General features: G+C 36.4%; 3 protein-coding genes across 6 annotated transcripts; 2 read left to right on the top strand and 1 right to left on the bottom strand.

Annotated features, from left to right (window-relative positions):
• Nucleotides 1-1,146: 1,146 nt before the first annotated feature.
• LOC108474055 (uncharacterized) lies at nucleotides 1,147-1,773 on the top strand. The gene has a single exon (XM_017775944.1). It carries the CDS (start codon nucleotides 1,147-1,149, stop codon nucleotides 1,771-1,773), a length of 627 nt encoding a protein of 208 aa, XP_017631433.1.
• A 6,740-nt stretch (nucleotides 1,774-8,513) lies between these two features.
• Nucleotides 8,514-16,228, bottom strand: LOC108467696 (uncharacterized). Of its 3 annotated transcripts, none has more exons than XM_053030446.1 (18): nucleotides 15,876-16,225; nucleotides 15,271-15,460; nucleotides 14,998-15,185; nucleotides 14,788-14,895; nucleotides 14,017-14,081; nucleotides 13,008-13,113; nucleotides 12,536-12,619; nucleotides 12,070-12,216; nucleotides 11,859-11,987; nucleotides 10,875-10,942; nucleotides 10,530-10,563; nucleotides 10,360-10,444; nucleotides 9,895-9,962; nucleotides 9,702-9,815; nucleotides 9,563-9,598; nucleotides 9,385-9,471; nucleotides 9,006-9,097; nucleotides 8,514-8,887 (listed from the first exon to the last, which is right to left on the bottom strand). In XM_053030446.1, the coding sequence occupies exons 1-18, from the start codon at nucleotides 16,032-16,034 to the stop codon at nucleotides 8,791-8,793; spliced, it is 1,857 nt and encodes a 618-aa protein (XP_052886406.1). In that variant the 5' UTR covers nucleotides 16,035-16,225; the 3' UTR covers nucleotides 8,514-8,790. The 3 variants fall into 3 exon arrangements, 2 of the variants coding, with proteins under 2 accessions (XP_052886406.1, XP_017623920.1); XM_017768431.2 differs by having other exon boundaries at nucleotides 15,271-15,388; nucleotides 15,876-16,221; XR_008285521.1 differs by lacking the exons at nucleotides 8,514-8,887; nucleotides 9,006-9,097 and having other exon boundaries at nucleotides 9,702-9,783; nucleotides 15,876-16,228.
• Nucleotides 16,229-16,276: 48 nt separating this feature from the next.
• Nucleotides 16,277-17,382, top strand: LOC108451766 (uncharacterized). Of its 2 annotated transcripts, none has more exons than XM_017749441.2 (2): nucleotides 16,277-16,478; nucleotides 16,800-17,382. In XM_017749441.2, exon 2 carries the CDS (start codon nucleotides 16,803-16,805, stop codon nucleotides 17,229-17,231), a length of 429 nt encoding a protein of 142 aa, XP_017604930.1. In that variant the 5' UTR covers nucleotides 16,277-16,478; nucleotides 16,800-16,802; the 3' UTR covers nucleotides 17,232-17,382. The 2 variants fall into 2 exon arrangements, with proteins under 2 accessions (XP_017604930.1, XP_017604920.1); XM_017749431.2 differs by having other exon boundaries at nucleotides 16,310-16,478; nucleotides 16,790-17,382.
• The last annotated feature ends 91 nt before the right edge of the window (nucleotides 17,383-17,473 follow it).

Below are 17,473 nucleotides of genomic sequence, written 5' to 3'. Positions count from 1 at the left end.
TGATGATTTAAAGTGTTCATCGTTTTAGGTGTGGCCTGAGTTTGAATCGCATTACTTACATTTATTATTTGGGCTTTGTCCTCTTATTATAATTCACTAAAAAAAATTTATTAAAGCATACAATATGAATTAATTATTATTTTTAAATATTATGCAATTTAATCCTTATAAATTTTGTGTATATAAATGGACAACGGCTCTTCTTTTATTTTTTTTATATATAAAAAAATCTTCTATCCATTTGAGTGGGTATAAAAAAATTCAAAATTTCCCATGTTCGATAAGAGCTTTAAAAAAAAGTCAAAGGGGAAAAGAGAGTTATTCTTATAAAACAACTTACCCAATTTTCTTAGATTAATGTTATTAATATATTTTTTCCTCATTGATAATATTGCTTAATCTTTTTTTCTCATTGTTAATATTTCTCTATATTAATGTGATTAATGAGTTGAATTGCAAGCATTAGAATATATCAAGTTACAATCTCAATCCTTCATTCATTAAGAAAAGACATTTAAATCGTCTAAGTTTGTTAAAGGTGGCAACAAACAGCAGTATGTATGTTACCCGGATGAAATACAGCAGCTACAAATGTACGTATGTTGTTCGAATGAAGTACGTTTTTATAACAAGCAACCTGTATATGATTTGACAGAAAACTTTTTGACTGGATAAAGTTGGTCAAGTATTTTCCAGTTTTAGACAGGTCCTAGGTTATCATTAGGATGTATTTAATGTTTGTTCACTTCTACAAGTCAAAAATATTGTTGTAGCTCTATATATGTACATCATACATTTGATGAATTAATGTAATGAGAATAGCCAATTCTTGTTCTCTCAATTTCTCATCCCTTTTGCTTCTGTTTTTTTGGTTGCTTTCCTTGTAACTCTCATTTCTTTGAATCTCAAACCTATTTCATACTTTATCCGGAATTATTGCTTTGTTGCTCTAGCTTCAACAAGAGCTTCATATTTCATCCGGATGATTTTGTTCTATTTTTCTTCTTGTGTGAAAAACCCAACAAATGGTATCAAGAGCCTAAGTCTTTGAGGACCTTGGTTGTGTGTTGTTTGTGAGTAACTTGTGTTTGAGAGAAAAGAAGCATAAGCTTTTTCTTTTTGTTGGTCTGTTTGTTTGTTGCAAGGATGAGTTTTACACCACCACCACCACTTTCATTTGCTGGAGAAAACTACCACATCTGGGTAGTAAAAATGAAGACATATCTCCAAGCACACGACTTGTGGAGTGTTGTAGAAAATGATGCTGAACCACCTCCATTGAGGGCCAATCCAACCATTGCACAAATGAAGCAACACAGTGAAGAGTGTGCCAAGAAGCATAAAGTAATGGCCTGCTTGCAAAATGGGGTATCTGATGTGATCTTCACAAGGGTAATGGCTTGTGACTCACCAAAGCAAGCATGGGAGAAGCTAAAGGAGGAGTTTATGGGGTCAGACAAAACAAGACAGCAACAACTGATCAACCTTAGAAGGGATTTTGAGAATCTAAAGATGAGAGAGTCAGAGACCATTAAGCAGTACTCTGACAGAATAATGGCCATAGTCAACAACATTAGGCTCATTGGCGATAATTTCAGTGAGAGCAGAGTTGTTGAAAAGGTCATTACAACTCTTCCAGAGAAGTTTGAGTCAAAGATTTCTTCATTGGAGGACTCGAGGGATTTATCAGCCATCTCATTGTCTGAGTTGATAAAATCCCTATATCCACTTGAGCAAAGGATGGCCAATAAGCAGAAAGAGCATCCTGAATGAGCTTTTCAAGCAAAGGCCAAGGAAGGCTCAGATTCTGTTCAAAAAGGGAAAAAACCTTGGGTCGATAGAAGGGAGAAATCAAGAAGAGATGCAGGGAAGAAGAGGTTTCCACCATGCATTCACTGCAAGAAGACTTCACATTTGGAGAAGAACTGTTGGCACAGACCAGATGTTTAGTGCATGAGCTGTAAACAGCTGGGACATGTTGAGAGGGTGTGTAAAAACAAAGGGAAGGCACAAACTCAGCAGAAAATGCAAGCTAAGGCTGTTGAGGATCTTCAAAATCAATAGGAGCATGTTTTTACAGCCTCCTGTTTTGCAACCTCGAGCAAGGTCAGTGATGACTGGCTAGTAGATAGTGGCTGCACACACTATATGGCAGCTGATGAAAGGTTGTTTAAGGAGCTCGACAGAAGTTTTGCCTCAAAGATCAAGATTGGTAATGGAAACTTGATTGAAGCCAAAAAGTAGGGGCAATGTGGTGATCAACACAAAGTCAGCTAACAAAGTGATTTCTGGTGTACTTTTTGTGCCTGACATAGATCAGAATCTACTTAGTGTTGGTCAGCTTGTAGAAAAAGGTTACTCACTTGCTTTAAGAATGGCTCATGCATTGTTGAAGACTCTTATGGTCAGGAGTTGGTCACAGTAGCAATAACAGACAGGTATTTTATGCTTGATGTTAATCAACTTGAGAAGAAGGCTTACACCAGCCTTGTTGATGATGCTGGTCTATGGCATAGGAGATTAGGACATGTGAATTACAAGTCACTTGATTAGTTGTATAAGTTGAACTTGGTTGAAGACATGTTGAAAGTTAAAGTCAAAGACACTGTCTGTGAGGTTTGCCAGCTTGGTAAAAAAACCAAGTTACCTTTTCCAGTTGCTGTGGCATGGAGGGCTCGAGAAAGACTTGAGCTAGTCCATTCTGATGTCTGTGGACCAATGAAGACCTCTTCCTTGAATGACAGTAAGTATTTTGTGCTATTTATTGATGATCTGACTAGGTTTTGCTGGGTCTATTTCTTGAAGCGGAAGTTTGAAGTATTTGAAGCCTTCAGCAAATTTAAGGCATTAGCTGAAAATCAGTCTTGTTGCAAGATTAAGGCTTTGAGAACTGACAATGGCACTGAGTACATGTCTAAAAGGTTTCAGAAGCTGTGCGACTAAGAAGGGATTCACCATTAGCTAACAACAGTCTATACTCCTCAGCAAAATAGAGTATGTGAGAGGAAGAATCGAACGGTACTTGATATGGCTAGATGTTTGCTATTTGAGAGCAAGCTAACAAGCAAGTTTTGGGCTGAAGCTGTCAATACCTTAGTGTACCTGCTCAACAAGTTTCCAACCAGTGCTGTGAAGGAAAAGACTCCTTTTGAAGCCTGGCATGGAATCAAGCCTTCTATTTTACACTTAAAGGTGTTTGGCTGTGTTTGCTATGCCCTTATTCCGGTTGAAAGGAGAACCAAGCTCGAAAGAAGGGCAGTTCCAAGAATATATGTTGGTTACAGCGGCACCAATAAGGGCTACAGGGTGTATAATCCCTCGACAAAGAAAATATTGGTGAGTAGGGATGTGAAGTTTAATGAAGGTAGAGTATGGAGCTGGAATGATATTGATGCAAGGTTGACTGATGAAGGTCAGCTGGACAGCAGTTTGGAGCTAACTGAAGAAAGGCTAGTTGATGATAATTTCAATGAAGCACCTGTGAGAAGGACAATGACTATTGCAAACATATACCAAAGATGTAATGTTACAATAGTTGAACCTTCAAATTTTGAAGAGGCTGCTAAAGAAGAATGTTGGAAAAGAGCCATGAAAGTTGAAATGGAAATGATCCATAAAAATGACACATAGGAGTTGGTTGATAAGCCAGTAAACAGGAAGATTATAGGTGTGAAATGGGTGTTCAGAACCAAGAACAATGCAGATGGGTCTCTGAACAAGCACAAGGCTAGACTAGTTGTAAAGGGGTATAGTCAGCAGCAAGGAGTTGATTGCTTTGAAACCTTTGCACCTGTTGCAAGGCTAGATACTATAAAGCTGTTGTTTACCTTAGCTGCTTAGAAACAGTGAAAGGTGCATCAATTGGATGTAAAGTCAGAATTTTTGAATGGATTTCTCAGGGAAGAAATCTTTATAGAACAGCCTGAAGGATTTAAGGTTGCTGGTAAAGAACACAAGGTTTACAAGCTCAAGAAAGCTTTGTATGGCCTAAAACAGGCACCAAGGGCCTGGTCTGATAGGATTGATGCATACCTGTCAAAGCTTGGATTCGAGAAAAGCATAAGTGACCTACACTTTATTTGAAGATGGCTGGAGAAAAACCTTGTTGATAGTCTCACTTTATATGGATGAATTATTGGTTACTAGTTGCAGGGGTAAGCTGATTGAATATTTCAAAAAGCAGATGCAAGATGTGTTCAAGATGATTGATTTAGGTTTGATGACCTACTTCCTTAGTATGGAAGTTAATCAGAATGAGCATGGCATTTTCATAAGCCAGCAAGCATTTGCATAGAAAGTTCTAAGCAAATTCAGCATATCAAGGTGCAAGCCCGTTAGCACTCCTATTGCACTAGGAGAGAAACTCTCAAGCACCAGTGAGCATGATCGAGTAGATGAAAAGAAGTATAGGAGTTTGGTTGGCTGCCTACTTTACTTGACAACAACGAGGCTAGACATCTAGTATGATGTTAGCCTTCTATCGAGATTCATGCACTGCTGCAATGTTGCACATTTTAAAGCTGCTAAAAGAGTCCTAAGGTATGTCAAAGGCACCTTAAGCTATAGTGTGAAGTTTGAGAGAGCTGAAGAAATGAAGCTGGTTGGTTATTCAGACAGTGATTGGGTTGGCTTAGTTGATGACATGAAGAGTACATCGGGATACTTCTTCACTTTAGAATCAGGAGTTTTCTGTTGGAGCTCAAAGAAGCAACAAAATGTTGCTCAATCAACAGCTGAAGTAGAGTATATTGCAGCTGTTGCAGCCATTAATCAAGGTATTTGGCTTAGAAAGTTGTTGAATGACTTGAATGTTGAACAATTAGAAGCAACAGAGATCAAAGTTGACAATCAGTCAGCTGTTGCAATTGCCAAGAACCCTATGTTTCATGGCAAAACAAAGCATTTCAAGATCAAATACCATTTTGTGAGGGAGGCAGAGTTGTCAAAGGAGATCAACTTGGTCCATTGCTGCTCAGAAGCTCAATTGGCAGACGTTTTGACCAAGCGATTAGCTGCCACCAGGTTTGAGTATTTGAATAAGCAAATTGGAGTCTGCTATTTGTAGCCAAGGAGGAGTGTTAAAGGTGGCAACAAACAACAATATGTATGTTACCCGGATGAATACAGCAGCTACAAATGTACGTATGTTGTCTGGATAAAGTACGTTTTTATAACAAGCGACCTGTATTTGATTTGATAGAAAACTTTTGACTGGATAAAGTTGGTCAAGTACTTTCCAGTTTAAGACAGGTCCTAGGTTATCATTAGGATGTATTTAATGTTTGTTCATTTCTACAAGTTAAAAATATTGTTGTAGCTTTATATATGTACATCATACATTTGATGAATTAATGTAATGAGAATAGCCAATTCTTGTTCTCTCAATTTCTCATCCCTTTTGCTTCTGTTTGTTTGGTTGCTTTCCTTGCAACTCTCATTTCTTTGAATCTCAAACTTATTTCATACTTTATCCGGAATTATTGCTTTGTTGCTCTAGCTTCAACAAGAGCTTCATATTTCATCCGGATGACTTTGTTCTGTTTTTCTTCATGTGTGAAAAAGCCAACAAAGTTCCTCTTCAGAGTGCCTTGAATATTGAGACAACCATTTCGATTATGACCTTTGTTTCTACAAAACCCATAATGCTTACATTGTTGTTCCTCTTTAATATCCATTTCAGTATGGATATCAGATGATTTCTGATGTCCCTTTGGATTTCTACATAGCAACAAGTTTGGTAACAGTTCCATATTATTTGGAATAGTTTTCCAGTATGCAACGTTTTGTAGCCCATCTAACTCCTGTTAGTATATTTTAAGGATTGTCTCTAACTTGTAAATCTCGTTGACATAGCTCATTGGATCAATACGAAAACAAGCACGTGCTGCAACTACATGTGCACATGAGAATCGAAGAGCTTGAAACCTCCTATAATCATACCATCTTTGATTCAAATATACGAGGTATGTTCTCGTAACAACTCTCTCATGCGGACTTACCATTTTAACAACTATGAAAGTTTGATCCATTCGAGTAAATCCATGCACCAACATCGAGTTTGTCATATTAAGTTTTTTCTATAAAATCGATAAATATTTTACGCCATGATAAATCATTGCCTCAAACTGCTTCCCCATTGTGACAAAAAGAGTACTCATCCTGTAGTAAGTCTCTTTTACTATACCATTTATATGAAGATGGCGTGTCCGCTTCAAAATGGAGTTAGTAGCCTCGGCAATGTTTGTAGTCATGTGGCCATAGTATCGTCCTCCATCGAAACATTGAGCCCATTGCTCAACCTCCATTTGAGCCAACCATGGTCTGATTCTATCTTCATATGAGCATAAAGTCGCGTACCTCTCCTGAGATCGAGGTCTAACAAGTTTATATATTGTTATACAAATAAAGAAATGTGTTATTAACTGGAATCTAAACCACATCTCAACTGTACCTCAAAACATAATAAATAAATCATACCAACATTAACAACTTTCTTATGTCAATCATTGTTCCTGAACTCTTTCATAAAGTTTGCTCCAATACGTCAGATGCAAAAAACATGGTAAGCATGCAGAAGAGTCCATCCATTCTCTTTATGTTCCACAACAACAATTATACCGAGGGCTCTATCAAATATGAGGCACACATTGTCCTTCTTAGCAACATATAGTCATAAATTCTTTAGAAAAACTTCATTCCTCAATTGTTTTACCCTTGATAATGGAAAGGGCTAATAGGACAAAATTTTGATCCCATCTTGTGATAGCGCCAAGAGAAGAATCTAATTGTATTTCCCATATAGCCACGCACCATCAATTTAGATAATGGATTTACAATACGAAAACCCTTTGATGCAAGACCTGAATGTCCAAAAAACGCGACCGAAAATTCTCTTGCCTCGAGCTAGTTAGTTGCTATCATACACAAGTAGAGTCTCCAGCTCAACTATGGCACTCGTGCCTGATACATGTTATTGCAATGTCGCCAACAACCTTGGTAATTTTCTATATGCATCATCTCAATCTCTAAACATCTTCGCTAGCGCCTTTTGCTTTGCCTTCCATTTGCATACAATACTTGGTATCGGGAATGAATATTCGCAATTAACACCGAAACTGAAATCCTTTGACTTGCTATCATATCCAAGCTCAATTTACAGTGATCTTGGGATATCATTGGAATCGTGCAGGTGTGACTCATACCCACCACATACATTCATCATTGGATTTTACACATGTTCCTATATATGTTACAGTTGTAGATACATTCACTCTGTAATCTACGAATATCTTAACATTGTACTCTTGAATGGCTAATACAATTACCTCTTTCATTGGAAACTGAGTACCAATAGCCAATTGCCCTAAATATGTACTGGTCGAGGTGGTATAACTGTGATATGTAGATACTCCAGGAACTCAAGTCCTCTCATTCAGTCAAAGTTAACTTCCAGCATACAGGCTAGAGGTTCTAATTCCAAATTATCCTATCCAACATCACTAGCATTTACAGGTTCCCCAATCTTCGAATTAACATCGCTAAAATTACTAATAAATTCTCCAAACAATAATCCGGTCAAATTCTCAGGGACTTCTTGCTCTAGTTAGGAATGATGTATTCCAACAGAAGTGGACAGCCCCTCATGTTATTGGGAATGGTGTATACTAGCAAAAGTTGACGACACATCGTATGATTAGGAGCATCACTGAATCTGGATTCTAGAATTTGCAATGCAAAATATCCTTATTACATCTTCGTCTAATTGTATTCATAAGAGATATATAAGGAGTTTCTAACAACAATATGAAGGTATTAATCCACCCGTATGTCGAGTTTGGTGTTTCCATTTGTGAATCCACTAAAGGGGTCATAGACAAGCTTGGAAATCACCCCCTCCCCCATGTCCTTCTACAATGTTGTCGAGCTCGACATATTGCTCAATTCTTCCAATACCATTAGACTCATGAACTGCAATCATTGTCTGTATATCATCATTATTCACTAAATGAATTGTTGAATATATGATTTAATCGTCACAAGTAATAAATCTATACCTAAACAGCCCAATCATAATTTCAATTTTTTGATCAGTTTTTCGTCTCATCTCCACTAACTTAACATTCAGAGACTGAATCATCACGGGTAATAAATATATACCTCAACAACTCAATCGGAGTTCCAATTTTTTGACCAAATTTACGCCTCATTCCACTAACTTGATATCCTTTCTAAATATCATGTTAATCGGACTTTTGAACTCAAAGATTACATAAAAGATTACATTGATATCCAATCTGACCATTATAATTTACCACGACATAAAATATGTTCCTCATTTTGTAGCGGATTGAAAATAAAAAGCAAATTTCCAGAGAAAAAAAATGTGTTGCCAGCTCTCCTTCCCAAAAAATAAAATATAGCATAGACCTCTCCAAGTCCAATTTAGCCATACAATTATTACTAATTAAAAATGAAAGCAATTTAAAAAATAAATAAAAAACAACCATTGTAACTTATTATTAATTAAAAAAGGTCTAACTCTGAATTTATTAAATCCATTTAAAAATTCTGTACAGCATTTCCATGCACAAAATAAATTAAGATGTCAAGAATCTGTGCAAGCATGCAGAATTTTCAATGAGTTTTTCATTTCGTGGTTGATATTTCAAGATGAAATAGATCAGCTACATAGTTGCACGGACAAAATTTTCAATGAATTTCAATTGCTGGTTGGGTGATCTTTCGAGTTAAGTTTGAAAGCTGAAAAAGAGCATCAATTCAACTAGAAATTCATAGCCTGTAATCTAAACCAGATCCATATTTCCAAGCCTCAAGGTGCCTCTTCCATTCATACTTCACCTTCGATGGCAAACCATTTAACCATGACCTTGCAACAAGGCAAAGAACAGATTGAAATATCTAAGCAGATATCTTTAAATCTGTTTTAAGTGATTGAATTTTTTGGGATCTAACATAACTCTGTAGAAACAAGGCCGAAATATTACCTTATAACAGGATCCATGTAGGTCGAGAGAAACGTATAATATCCGAGCATGAAAAAATGTCGAGACCAATTGATGAGAACAGGGATGTCAACCTGTAGATGAACAACATCGCAGATCTCGGTTAAGTACAACAGAATAGTATTTATTAGTTGCATTCCTTTTCCGGCAGTGGTTTTCTTAAATAAATGTATGACAAGGCTATGTTAGAAAATGCTATTGCCGTTAAAAGAGGAAAACATTGTATCTGGCTAAAAATTGAGTTCTATCAAAGCTGGATGAACTCAATTCATTGAAACCATCAATTTTACACAGTTGAAAAGGTGTGTCCTCACTAAGTTGAAGAAAGGGCCTAAGGAGTCCCTCTTCCGTTATTAATTACCTGCTTGAATATCGATGGAAGAATTTGAGGCTTAGTTAGCATCACGAGGCCTAATGTCTTGGCAAGAGGTCCAAACTGTATGACATCCTATGTCACAGCATAGCCGGCAATAACAAATCAATGGCATTGCTTTCTTGACCCAAGCGGTGCATATTTGAAGGAAAAAGTAGGAGCTAACCTGAAGAAACGGTCTTAGCACAGGGTCTCCAAGCCTCTAGAAAAGAGGAAGAAAAGTTCATTAGGAAATGACAAAACAAATATGTACATGAAGCAGGGTGGATAATTCTCGGCCTTAGCACAGAAAATAATCTTCTTACCTCCATACTCTTGAAGTTTATGTCAAGAAGCTCGTTAATAAAATCCGGTGGAACATTAGACTGTTTCTTTGCAGACATTGCTCTTTGAAATAACCATGAAGCACTCAAGTTAGGCTGCAGCAAACAGATTTAGATTCCGAAAACCATAAGGGAAAGCCACTTAACCTATAGCCAAAAAGAAAAGGTTACTGACCATGTAAGGATTCAGCAGGGACAAACTGTATGAATCGAGAAAATCCCCATCAATTGCTTCGTAAATCCCTGCTCTTGAAAAAGGTAAGACATTTTAAAGCTGTCTCACGTCTACAAATTCAAATATATAGCACCATGTTGAGGAGAATAAATCAGCTTATTCTTTCCCCAAGGTTCCGATTACCATGTAAATCTTCCTTCTTGAAATAACTAAAAATACATGTTTCCCAGTCCTGGTGCAGTCCGGAGGACAATGGAAGAAAAAAGAAGAAAAATGAAACTAATTGAAGTCAAGTGCAAGGTGCGCCGCAAACTATCCATGAATGGAAGGAGCTTATGCATTGTGATATGGTTTACAGTTACACACATCTTAAAATTATATAGCTTTTCCTGAAATGATTTTGCTTAAATCCAAGGAAACCAGCAAATATTACAGGCTAGCAAAAATACAATAACAGGAAAGTACCATTTGATAATCTTCCGAGGTGCCTAGTCAAGCTCCCGAAACCACCAAAAGAGACAGGTGATTGTATGCCACTAGCATCACCAAACTGCAAAACATAAATTCATGACACATGTATTCTATTTCAGATGAATAATCTATTGGAAGATTTCAAAGTTAATAGAAAAAATAACCTGTAAAACACGATTAAATGCTGCTGGCAATGGACTGTCAAGTCGATCCTCCCCCATTAAGAATTGGAAGGACATAAAACACTCAGAGCATATTCATGTCAAGTGAAAACCAAGAAAACAGTATATTGATTGGATGTAAAGATTAAGTTGGAAAATAAAACTGCTAAAATTTATTAAGAGAATAGGAAGACAAAATCTATTATCAAGTCAATACTCTATAACAATCCTCAAGTTTGATGCTCAGTCTTCACTGTGAACATATGACTGATATTACTCTGAACTACATAGGATAAAAACATTTGTAACCCCATTCAAGTAGAATTGACGATTAATCAAAATCATTACCTATCACGATAAGTTGGGAAAATGCCATATATAACTCTCAGTATCTCCAGACTATCCATAGAAACTCCCTACAAAAATAGAAGTTGTAAATTGTTGATCCATATCAAGCCTTTTGCAAACACACTATCATTTCTAAAGCAAGAATATTAACAGAATCATACAGCAATCTAGAATGGTGCAAGGAGACCCCATAAAGCATTTTTTATAGGTGAACTGAAATAGAAAACCGGTAACAGTGAAGGATAAACTATTTGAATCAAGAGCCAACTTTTATGGAAACTAGAGAAGAGCATGCACTTCTCTCTTGTTTTTCTTTTATCATTGATGTTGACTTACTTTGTTTCTTAGACTCGGATGTGACCCTAGTATGTGTCTGACACAGGTATGTCCATTTTTTTTCAAATGTATTAGGATTGTCATTGGAGGAATATATCCACATACTTATGTTTGGATATGTTTTGGATATGGAAGAAATGAAGAGTCGGAGCAACATAGATTGACTAAGTCATCACATGCATTTGCTGCGGGGAGAAATTTAAAGGTTTTTTCTCTTTCATTTAATTCAAGGGTAGTCAATGCTTTTCATAAAAAGTATTTCTAGAAGTTAAACTTACACCCTGCCTCGTTTAAGCACACTCATCAGCATTTGTCCAAGAATAACTATTCTCGAATTATACATCAACCAGTAGTGTCAGATGTGACACTTTAGCAAGTTGACAACTTAGCCATTGGGAAATTGGCTGAGTCGATCATGATGAGGGTAAATCATATGTCAATATGGTAGACATTACATGACACACAGAGGCACGGAGAAGAACATGCTGTCATCAACATAAAAAATTAAGCATGCCTTATTATAATGTTGCAAGGTAGGAGATAAAGCACATGACAGCAAGAAAAAAACAAATGATCCAACATCATCAAGATGCAGCAACATAAAACCGAAGCAACAATGTAATAGAATTTACTGATCAGCAAATGAACCTGATATTTCGGCATCAAATCCCAATAGTCTTCCAATAGTTCTTCCAGTTTTGGGGATGTCGGTTGAGGATTGACATATGTAAACATATAAGTAGTGCGGTCTAACGGACCAGACCCAGCTGGAAATGCCTACAAAATATGAAATATATAAAATTATCAAACACTTACTATTTGCATTTAATGTTAATGCTACTGCAAAGAACCAATTTACCTCCCAAAAGTATTGCACTTCCGCATTGCCAACTTTCTTCACTGATGAGCTACTATATATGACATCACTTGTAGAGTTCTCCTTAAATCCGCGAGCACAGGACCCAACAACAAGACAAACGCCGTCTGGTTTCCTCCCACCTCTAATCTATAGATCAGAAAACAGACCACCGATATACGGCTTAAGCCAGCCTGAGCATATTCTAAAGAAACTTGATTTTCTCTCATTCACTGGTAAGTCAACAATCCAAAAGTTTTGTAGGACAAGTTCATATGCACACGTTTTTGAATCTCAAATGTTCAACCATAAATGCAGGCACATGCATACAAATTAATAAATGAATGTATCATTACAAATGTAGTTATTATGTCTATTAGTCCTCCAGTTCCAAATAGTAGGAGCATATTCAGTAACTATGTGAGATATACATGAATTATATATAAGAAAGGGAAGTAGGGAACCTAACCTGTTTCACGACAGGAGAAAAATTTCCCATGGCGTCAATGATGAGACGAGATGAAAGAATGTTTTCTTCAGCAAGTTGCAAGATCTATAAAGAATAGGTGGCAACATGTAATCATCTTAGTTGTTTATTATCAAAGAAATATAATCCAAGTTTGCAATTTATTGAACTTCTTTCAAGTTTTGAGCAACATTACATAGTAATTATTTTAGTTGTTTATTATCAAAGAAACATAAGAGAACAACGTTTTATCAGGTATCCATATGGCAGAGTCCCTGCCAAAAGGAAACATGGAAATGCCTTGTACCATCATGGTACCCTGTCTTCTAACTGGAGTGTTTTGACTCTTATCCATCAAATTTAAGAAAGATAGCAGAATTAATCTATCAGTTCAACTTCATTGCTAGATGACAGTTTAAAGTCTCAATAAGATGCAACAACAACTATACAACTTTGTAAATATCATTATACTCACAGCTGTGTCGTCATAAATGCTTATGCTGGACACACTGCAACCCTCAAAGATAACTCCACCAAAGGAAACAAAACGTTTCTTCACAATTTCTATAAGCTTTACAGGCCTGGAATAATGGAGCAAAATATCAATTGAAGCTCATCGTTATTAAGTTCTGAAAATACAATGAGCAAAATATTTGTTAATAACATTAATCTCAAGCTTTTTTCGAAAAAAAAAAAAAAGAAGAAAGAAGATAATAAGCTTCTAAAATTTCATAATCAACCTTCATCATTTAATGACCTAGATCCAAAGAATAACTACAGTGACCAACTACAGTGGCCTCTGTTTAAAAGAAAAAAAAACAGGAGTTACTTTAATTATTATCACAAGTCTACAACAAATGAGACTCCTAATTATTCAAATATGGATGAAAGTTTTTAAACAAAAACTGATGTTTGCACAAACTTCTGCCTCTGCTATTAATCTTTTCATAAAAGATTTCCTCAAATCTTTTGTTGCACCTAGAAGGTTTTAATATTCAACCTACATAACGTTCCACATTTCCAATCTTCAAGAGCTGTTTCTATTCGCTAAATTATAGCTTATAAGAACAATGGAAACCATTTTCTGATGTTATAAAAAGTAACATAAATGAAGAACGGAACTTTCAGTTCAATAAGGAAAATAACCGGTGGCTCAAGGTACAAGCTTTAATTTCTAGAAAAAAATTTATTCAATGCAAAAACGAAACAATAAATAACATGACCAGCACATTTGAAGCATTTCTTTTTTAGCTTGCTAGCAGCAGCACAGTTAATAGGTAGTCATTTCTTTTCATGTTAAAAGCAACTTTGGTCCAGGGAGAAGATGTTAGCAGAATTTGCATTTGTAACTTTCTTTTATTTAATGTCACAATGATCATTTACAACATGGTGCAAATATTATGTACATAAATAAGGACCAGGAAAACTGATATACTTTCTGATTATTTATCTATAATGCAGATTGGAAAAGGAGAATTACTCACGAGACACCCAGGTTAAGAATGTCTTCTACCCAGATCTCACCCTTATTCTCAAATCCGCATCTGTTCTGAGCAATTAATGAAAAGAAAGAAAAGCATAAGTATAATAACAATGGTACTAAAGAGCGGTAAGTGAGATTAAAAGGGAGGAAAAAGAACAGATGGGGTTGGGGGGGGGGTTGAACGATAGTTTCAAGAATGGAACAATGATTGCAAAATAAAGAAAGTGCTTGCTAATGGTAAGTTTTTTGAGATCATGTTTGAGCAAAGCGTAAGGTTCACTTTCCCTTAAATGAAACTTTAATTTATAAAATGCAAACCTGAGTACACCATTCCTCTCAATTCTCTTAAACGAGTATCATTCAGTCATAATTGTAGTAAGCTACTATGAAAAGTTCAATGCAATCCAGCTTGGTGATTGTAGAAAATCTAGGGGGAACATCACTAGATATTTGCCTTTCCAGGGTTTGCTATCATTTTAATGACTAAACTAGGTGATATGCTCCATATGTGTGAAAATTGGTATTGCGGCAAATCATACCACAATGTTCTAAGCGTTTTAGAAAGAATGATGGCAGAGCAACCGCACTCTTACATTCTTTCACAGTCAAAACAAAAACTGTTCTTTTAAGCGCCTGATATTTAGTTGTTTACAGTTGCTCATGTGGACTAATTTCTACCTAACTTTTCAATGTGTCAAATGGTAAGTAGAAATCACATACACCAAACTAACTTGAGAAACACTAATCGATTCATGATGTTCAGGAAACTTACAGGATTGAATGACACGGCAGTAACTTCTTCAATGTCATCTTCATCCAAAATGCCAGCTTCTACAAGTTCCATCAACTCTTTCCTTGAGATATTCCATTCTTGTTCCCTCTAAAATCAAAATGTTTTTAACATCTCTTTCAAGAAAAGTATTTTGAAGCAAATTATTCTTGCTATGAAGACCCCTACTATAAACTCCATCGAAAACCTTACCCCTTTTAATATATTTCTTTCCACAATACAGACTTTAAGACCTTTGGCGATCAAGGCAGTAGCAATGAAGATTCCCAACGTACCCCCGCAAACAACCACATCACATTTATCTAATTGTTTTTCAGCAAGAACAGAATGGCTAGACACACCAGGAAAGCTTGAAACTACCTGCTGAGGTGCTTGCTGAACTGCAAAGACAAGTGAAGGCTAGTATTCAATAATTTTAAAGCACAACTTAACACTTTAAACTCGCCTGAATAAAATGTGACATACCAGTCTGAGTAGAGCAAATGCTTGACCAAATTCCGTCCAACCTCTTCAAGGCATTATAGGAGTATGCACCACCAGCACCACCAACCTCACCACTAACTGAAATGCTCTCCATTATCCTCTGCACGATTGAAATGTAATGATTCAGAAACAACTCGCATGCAAAGAATATAATAGTACTCCTTGGCACTCCCTATAGAGTTGGCAAAATGACCCGAACCAGTCAGATTTCCACTTGACCCTATAGGGGCTAGAGTTTTGAGTAAAATTGCTTCGAATCAGGTACAAGTACATAAACTATCCAGCACTCTATCAAACAAACTACAGTATGTTGATATTACACCAATATTTATGTTACAAAAGAAGCACTACAACATCATTATTTAACTACACATTATTCCTTTGAACCAACGTATCAATTTTGTTTATACAAACAGCTAAATCATTCAAGTAAAGCGTCGGTTCAAGACAGTAACAAACAATTGGCTATACAAAAACATAAAACAACCATAGCTCTCATAAAATACATATATCCCGAACTTCCTTTAATGAGAGAGTGTCATGTTCTTGGGGAACAACCAGAAAATGAAATAGAAAGGTAAACTGACCTGGGTTCTGGAAGGAACTGCTTGTGTTTGAGCACTCATGTAAATGGTACCCCTTAGAGCTGTCTGCCTGTTTCTATGAACCAATGAATGTTTTGATGGATACGGAAAGACCCCATTAAAGGGTCTCAGCGAGACCATCATCGTGGTTCCAGAAAGCATGTAGAATAACTTTCTGAGACTCTTCTATTTATTTATTTATTTATCAAGTATTTCAAAATGGAAAGGTTGATATAACTCATATATGTGTGTTAAACAAAAAAAAAAGAAAAAAAAGATTTAACTCATTTGTGTAAGAGAAATAGACACGTCTGTATCATAGTTGTCTTTTAATCTGGTTTTGAAGGCCCAAAAAACCTAAAGGAAACAAAGAAATGACCGAGAGAACCAGTTGTAAGTAAAGGAAGTAAAGACCGGCGGGTGACAAATAAAGGGTCACCACCAGGTGAGGTTAGATATAAGTTTATGTTTTCGTGGATTTATCAGATAAACCTCAGCTGAAGCCCAAAAAGGGGTTTTAGAAACCGGTTTCCACTCTGTCGTTTAATCTTCATCTTCATCTTTGTCTTGGGTTGTACAAGTTTCCCTACATAAATACTTCAACAGGTAAAATAATCTAGATTTCTTTTCCCCTTCTTTTAGGTTCTCTTTTGATTTTGTTGTTCTGTTTTTGGGTTTCTTTTCTTTTCTTTTCTTTTCTTTTCAATCTATTCCTCTGTTTGGTGGCTAAGAAAATCTGGGAAAGTGGGGAGGCAAAAGGCCTTTTAACTGTTTTTTTTGGGTTATAACAATAGGAACCCAGAAATGTATTTGAAGATAGACTTAAGAAATTGAAATTTGCTCTGATATTTAGGAAATGCTGCCTTTGATGTAATTCTGTGTCTTAACTGTTGAATTTGCTTCAAATTTGCATGTAGGAAATTAAAGAAGATGGCAAGCATGATATCTACAGCAAGTCTTGGCTACCTCTCTTTCAAGAGACCCAACAGGTCCAACAATGGTGTTGGGGCAACTTCAGGCAGTGGAGTAAAAGCAATGCGAGCGGAGAAACCATTAGAGGAACTTTACAGTGTGAGGGTTGAAAGGAAAGTGCCAAAAGAGCGACTGACAGAGCTTGGGGTTTCAAGATGGTCAGTATGGAAGACAGGGAAGTGTAAATTGGCATGGGACTGGCAAGTTGATCAGCTGGTCTACATAGAGGAAGGGGAAGTAAGGGTAGTCCCTGAAGGCAGTGACCGGTTTATGCAATTTGTTGCAGGGGACCTTGTTCGTTATCCCAAGTGGTTCGAAGCTGATCTTTACTTCAATGGTCCATACCAAGAGCGCTATAGTTTCCGAGTTTACGGGGATGATCAGTAATACCTTCAATTTGCATGCTTGCTTAGGTTCAGTATCTCTTTTTCATTCCACCATTCATGTTTTTGTGTGTCATCATGCTCTACTTTTCTTTTCTTTTTTGTTGTCTTCATTTCGCTTTTAATATTATAAGATCTACTCCCTCCTATAGAAATCAGAATAGTTCACCCAATCATATCAGAAACAAATATAGGACAATGCACAAACACATTATAAGAACAGTTACAAGAACATGCCATAATCTA

This window comes from Gossypium arboreum, chromosome 7, assembly GCF_025698485.1.
Source record: "Gossypium arboreum isolate Shixiya-1 chromosome 7, ASM2569848v2, whole genome shotgun sequence".
Lineage (NCBI taxonomy): Eukaryota > Viridiplantae > Streptophyta > Magnoliopsida > Malvales > Malvaceae > Gossypium > Gossypium arboreum.
This window is presented reverse-complemented; position numbering and strand designations above follow the sequence as displayed.

Excerpts from the sequence above, each read along its gene's own strand:
- LOC108474055 (XM_017775944.1), top strand. The coding sequence starts at position 1,147 with ATGAGTTTTACACCACCACCACCACTTTCATTTGCTGGAGAAAACTAC.
- LOC108467696 (XM_053030446.1), bottom strand. The coding sequence starts at position 16,034 with ATGCTTTCTGGAACCACGATGATGGTCTCGCTGAGACCCTTTAATGGG. Across the intron at positions 15,186-15,270 it reads CATTTGCTCTACTCAGACTG|TTCAGCAAGCACCTCAGCAG; the intron begins GTATGTCACATT and ends TTGTCTTTGCAG. Across the intron at positions 12,620-13,007 it reads GCATTTATGACGACACAGCT|ATCTTGCAACTTGCTGAAGA; the intron begins GTGAGTATAATG and ends TATTCTTTATAG.
- LOC108451766 (XM_017749441.2), top strand. The coding sequence starts at position 16,803 with ATGGCAAGCATGATATCTACAGCAAGTCTTGGCTACCTCTCTTTCAAG.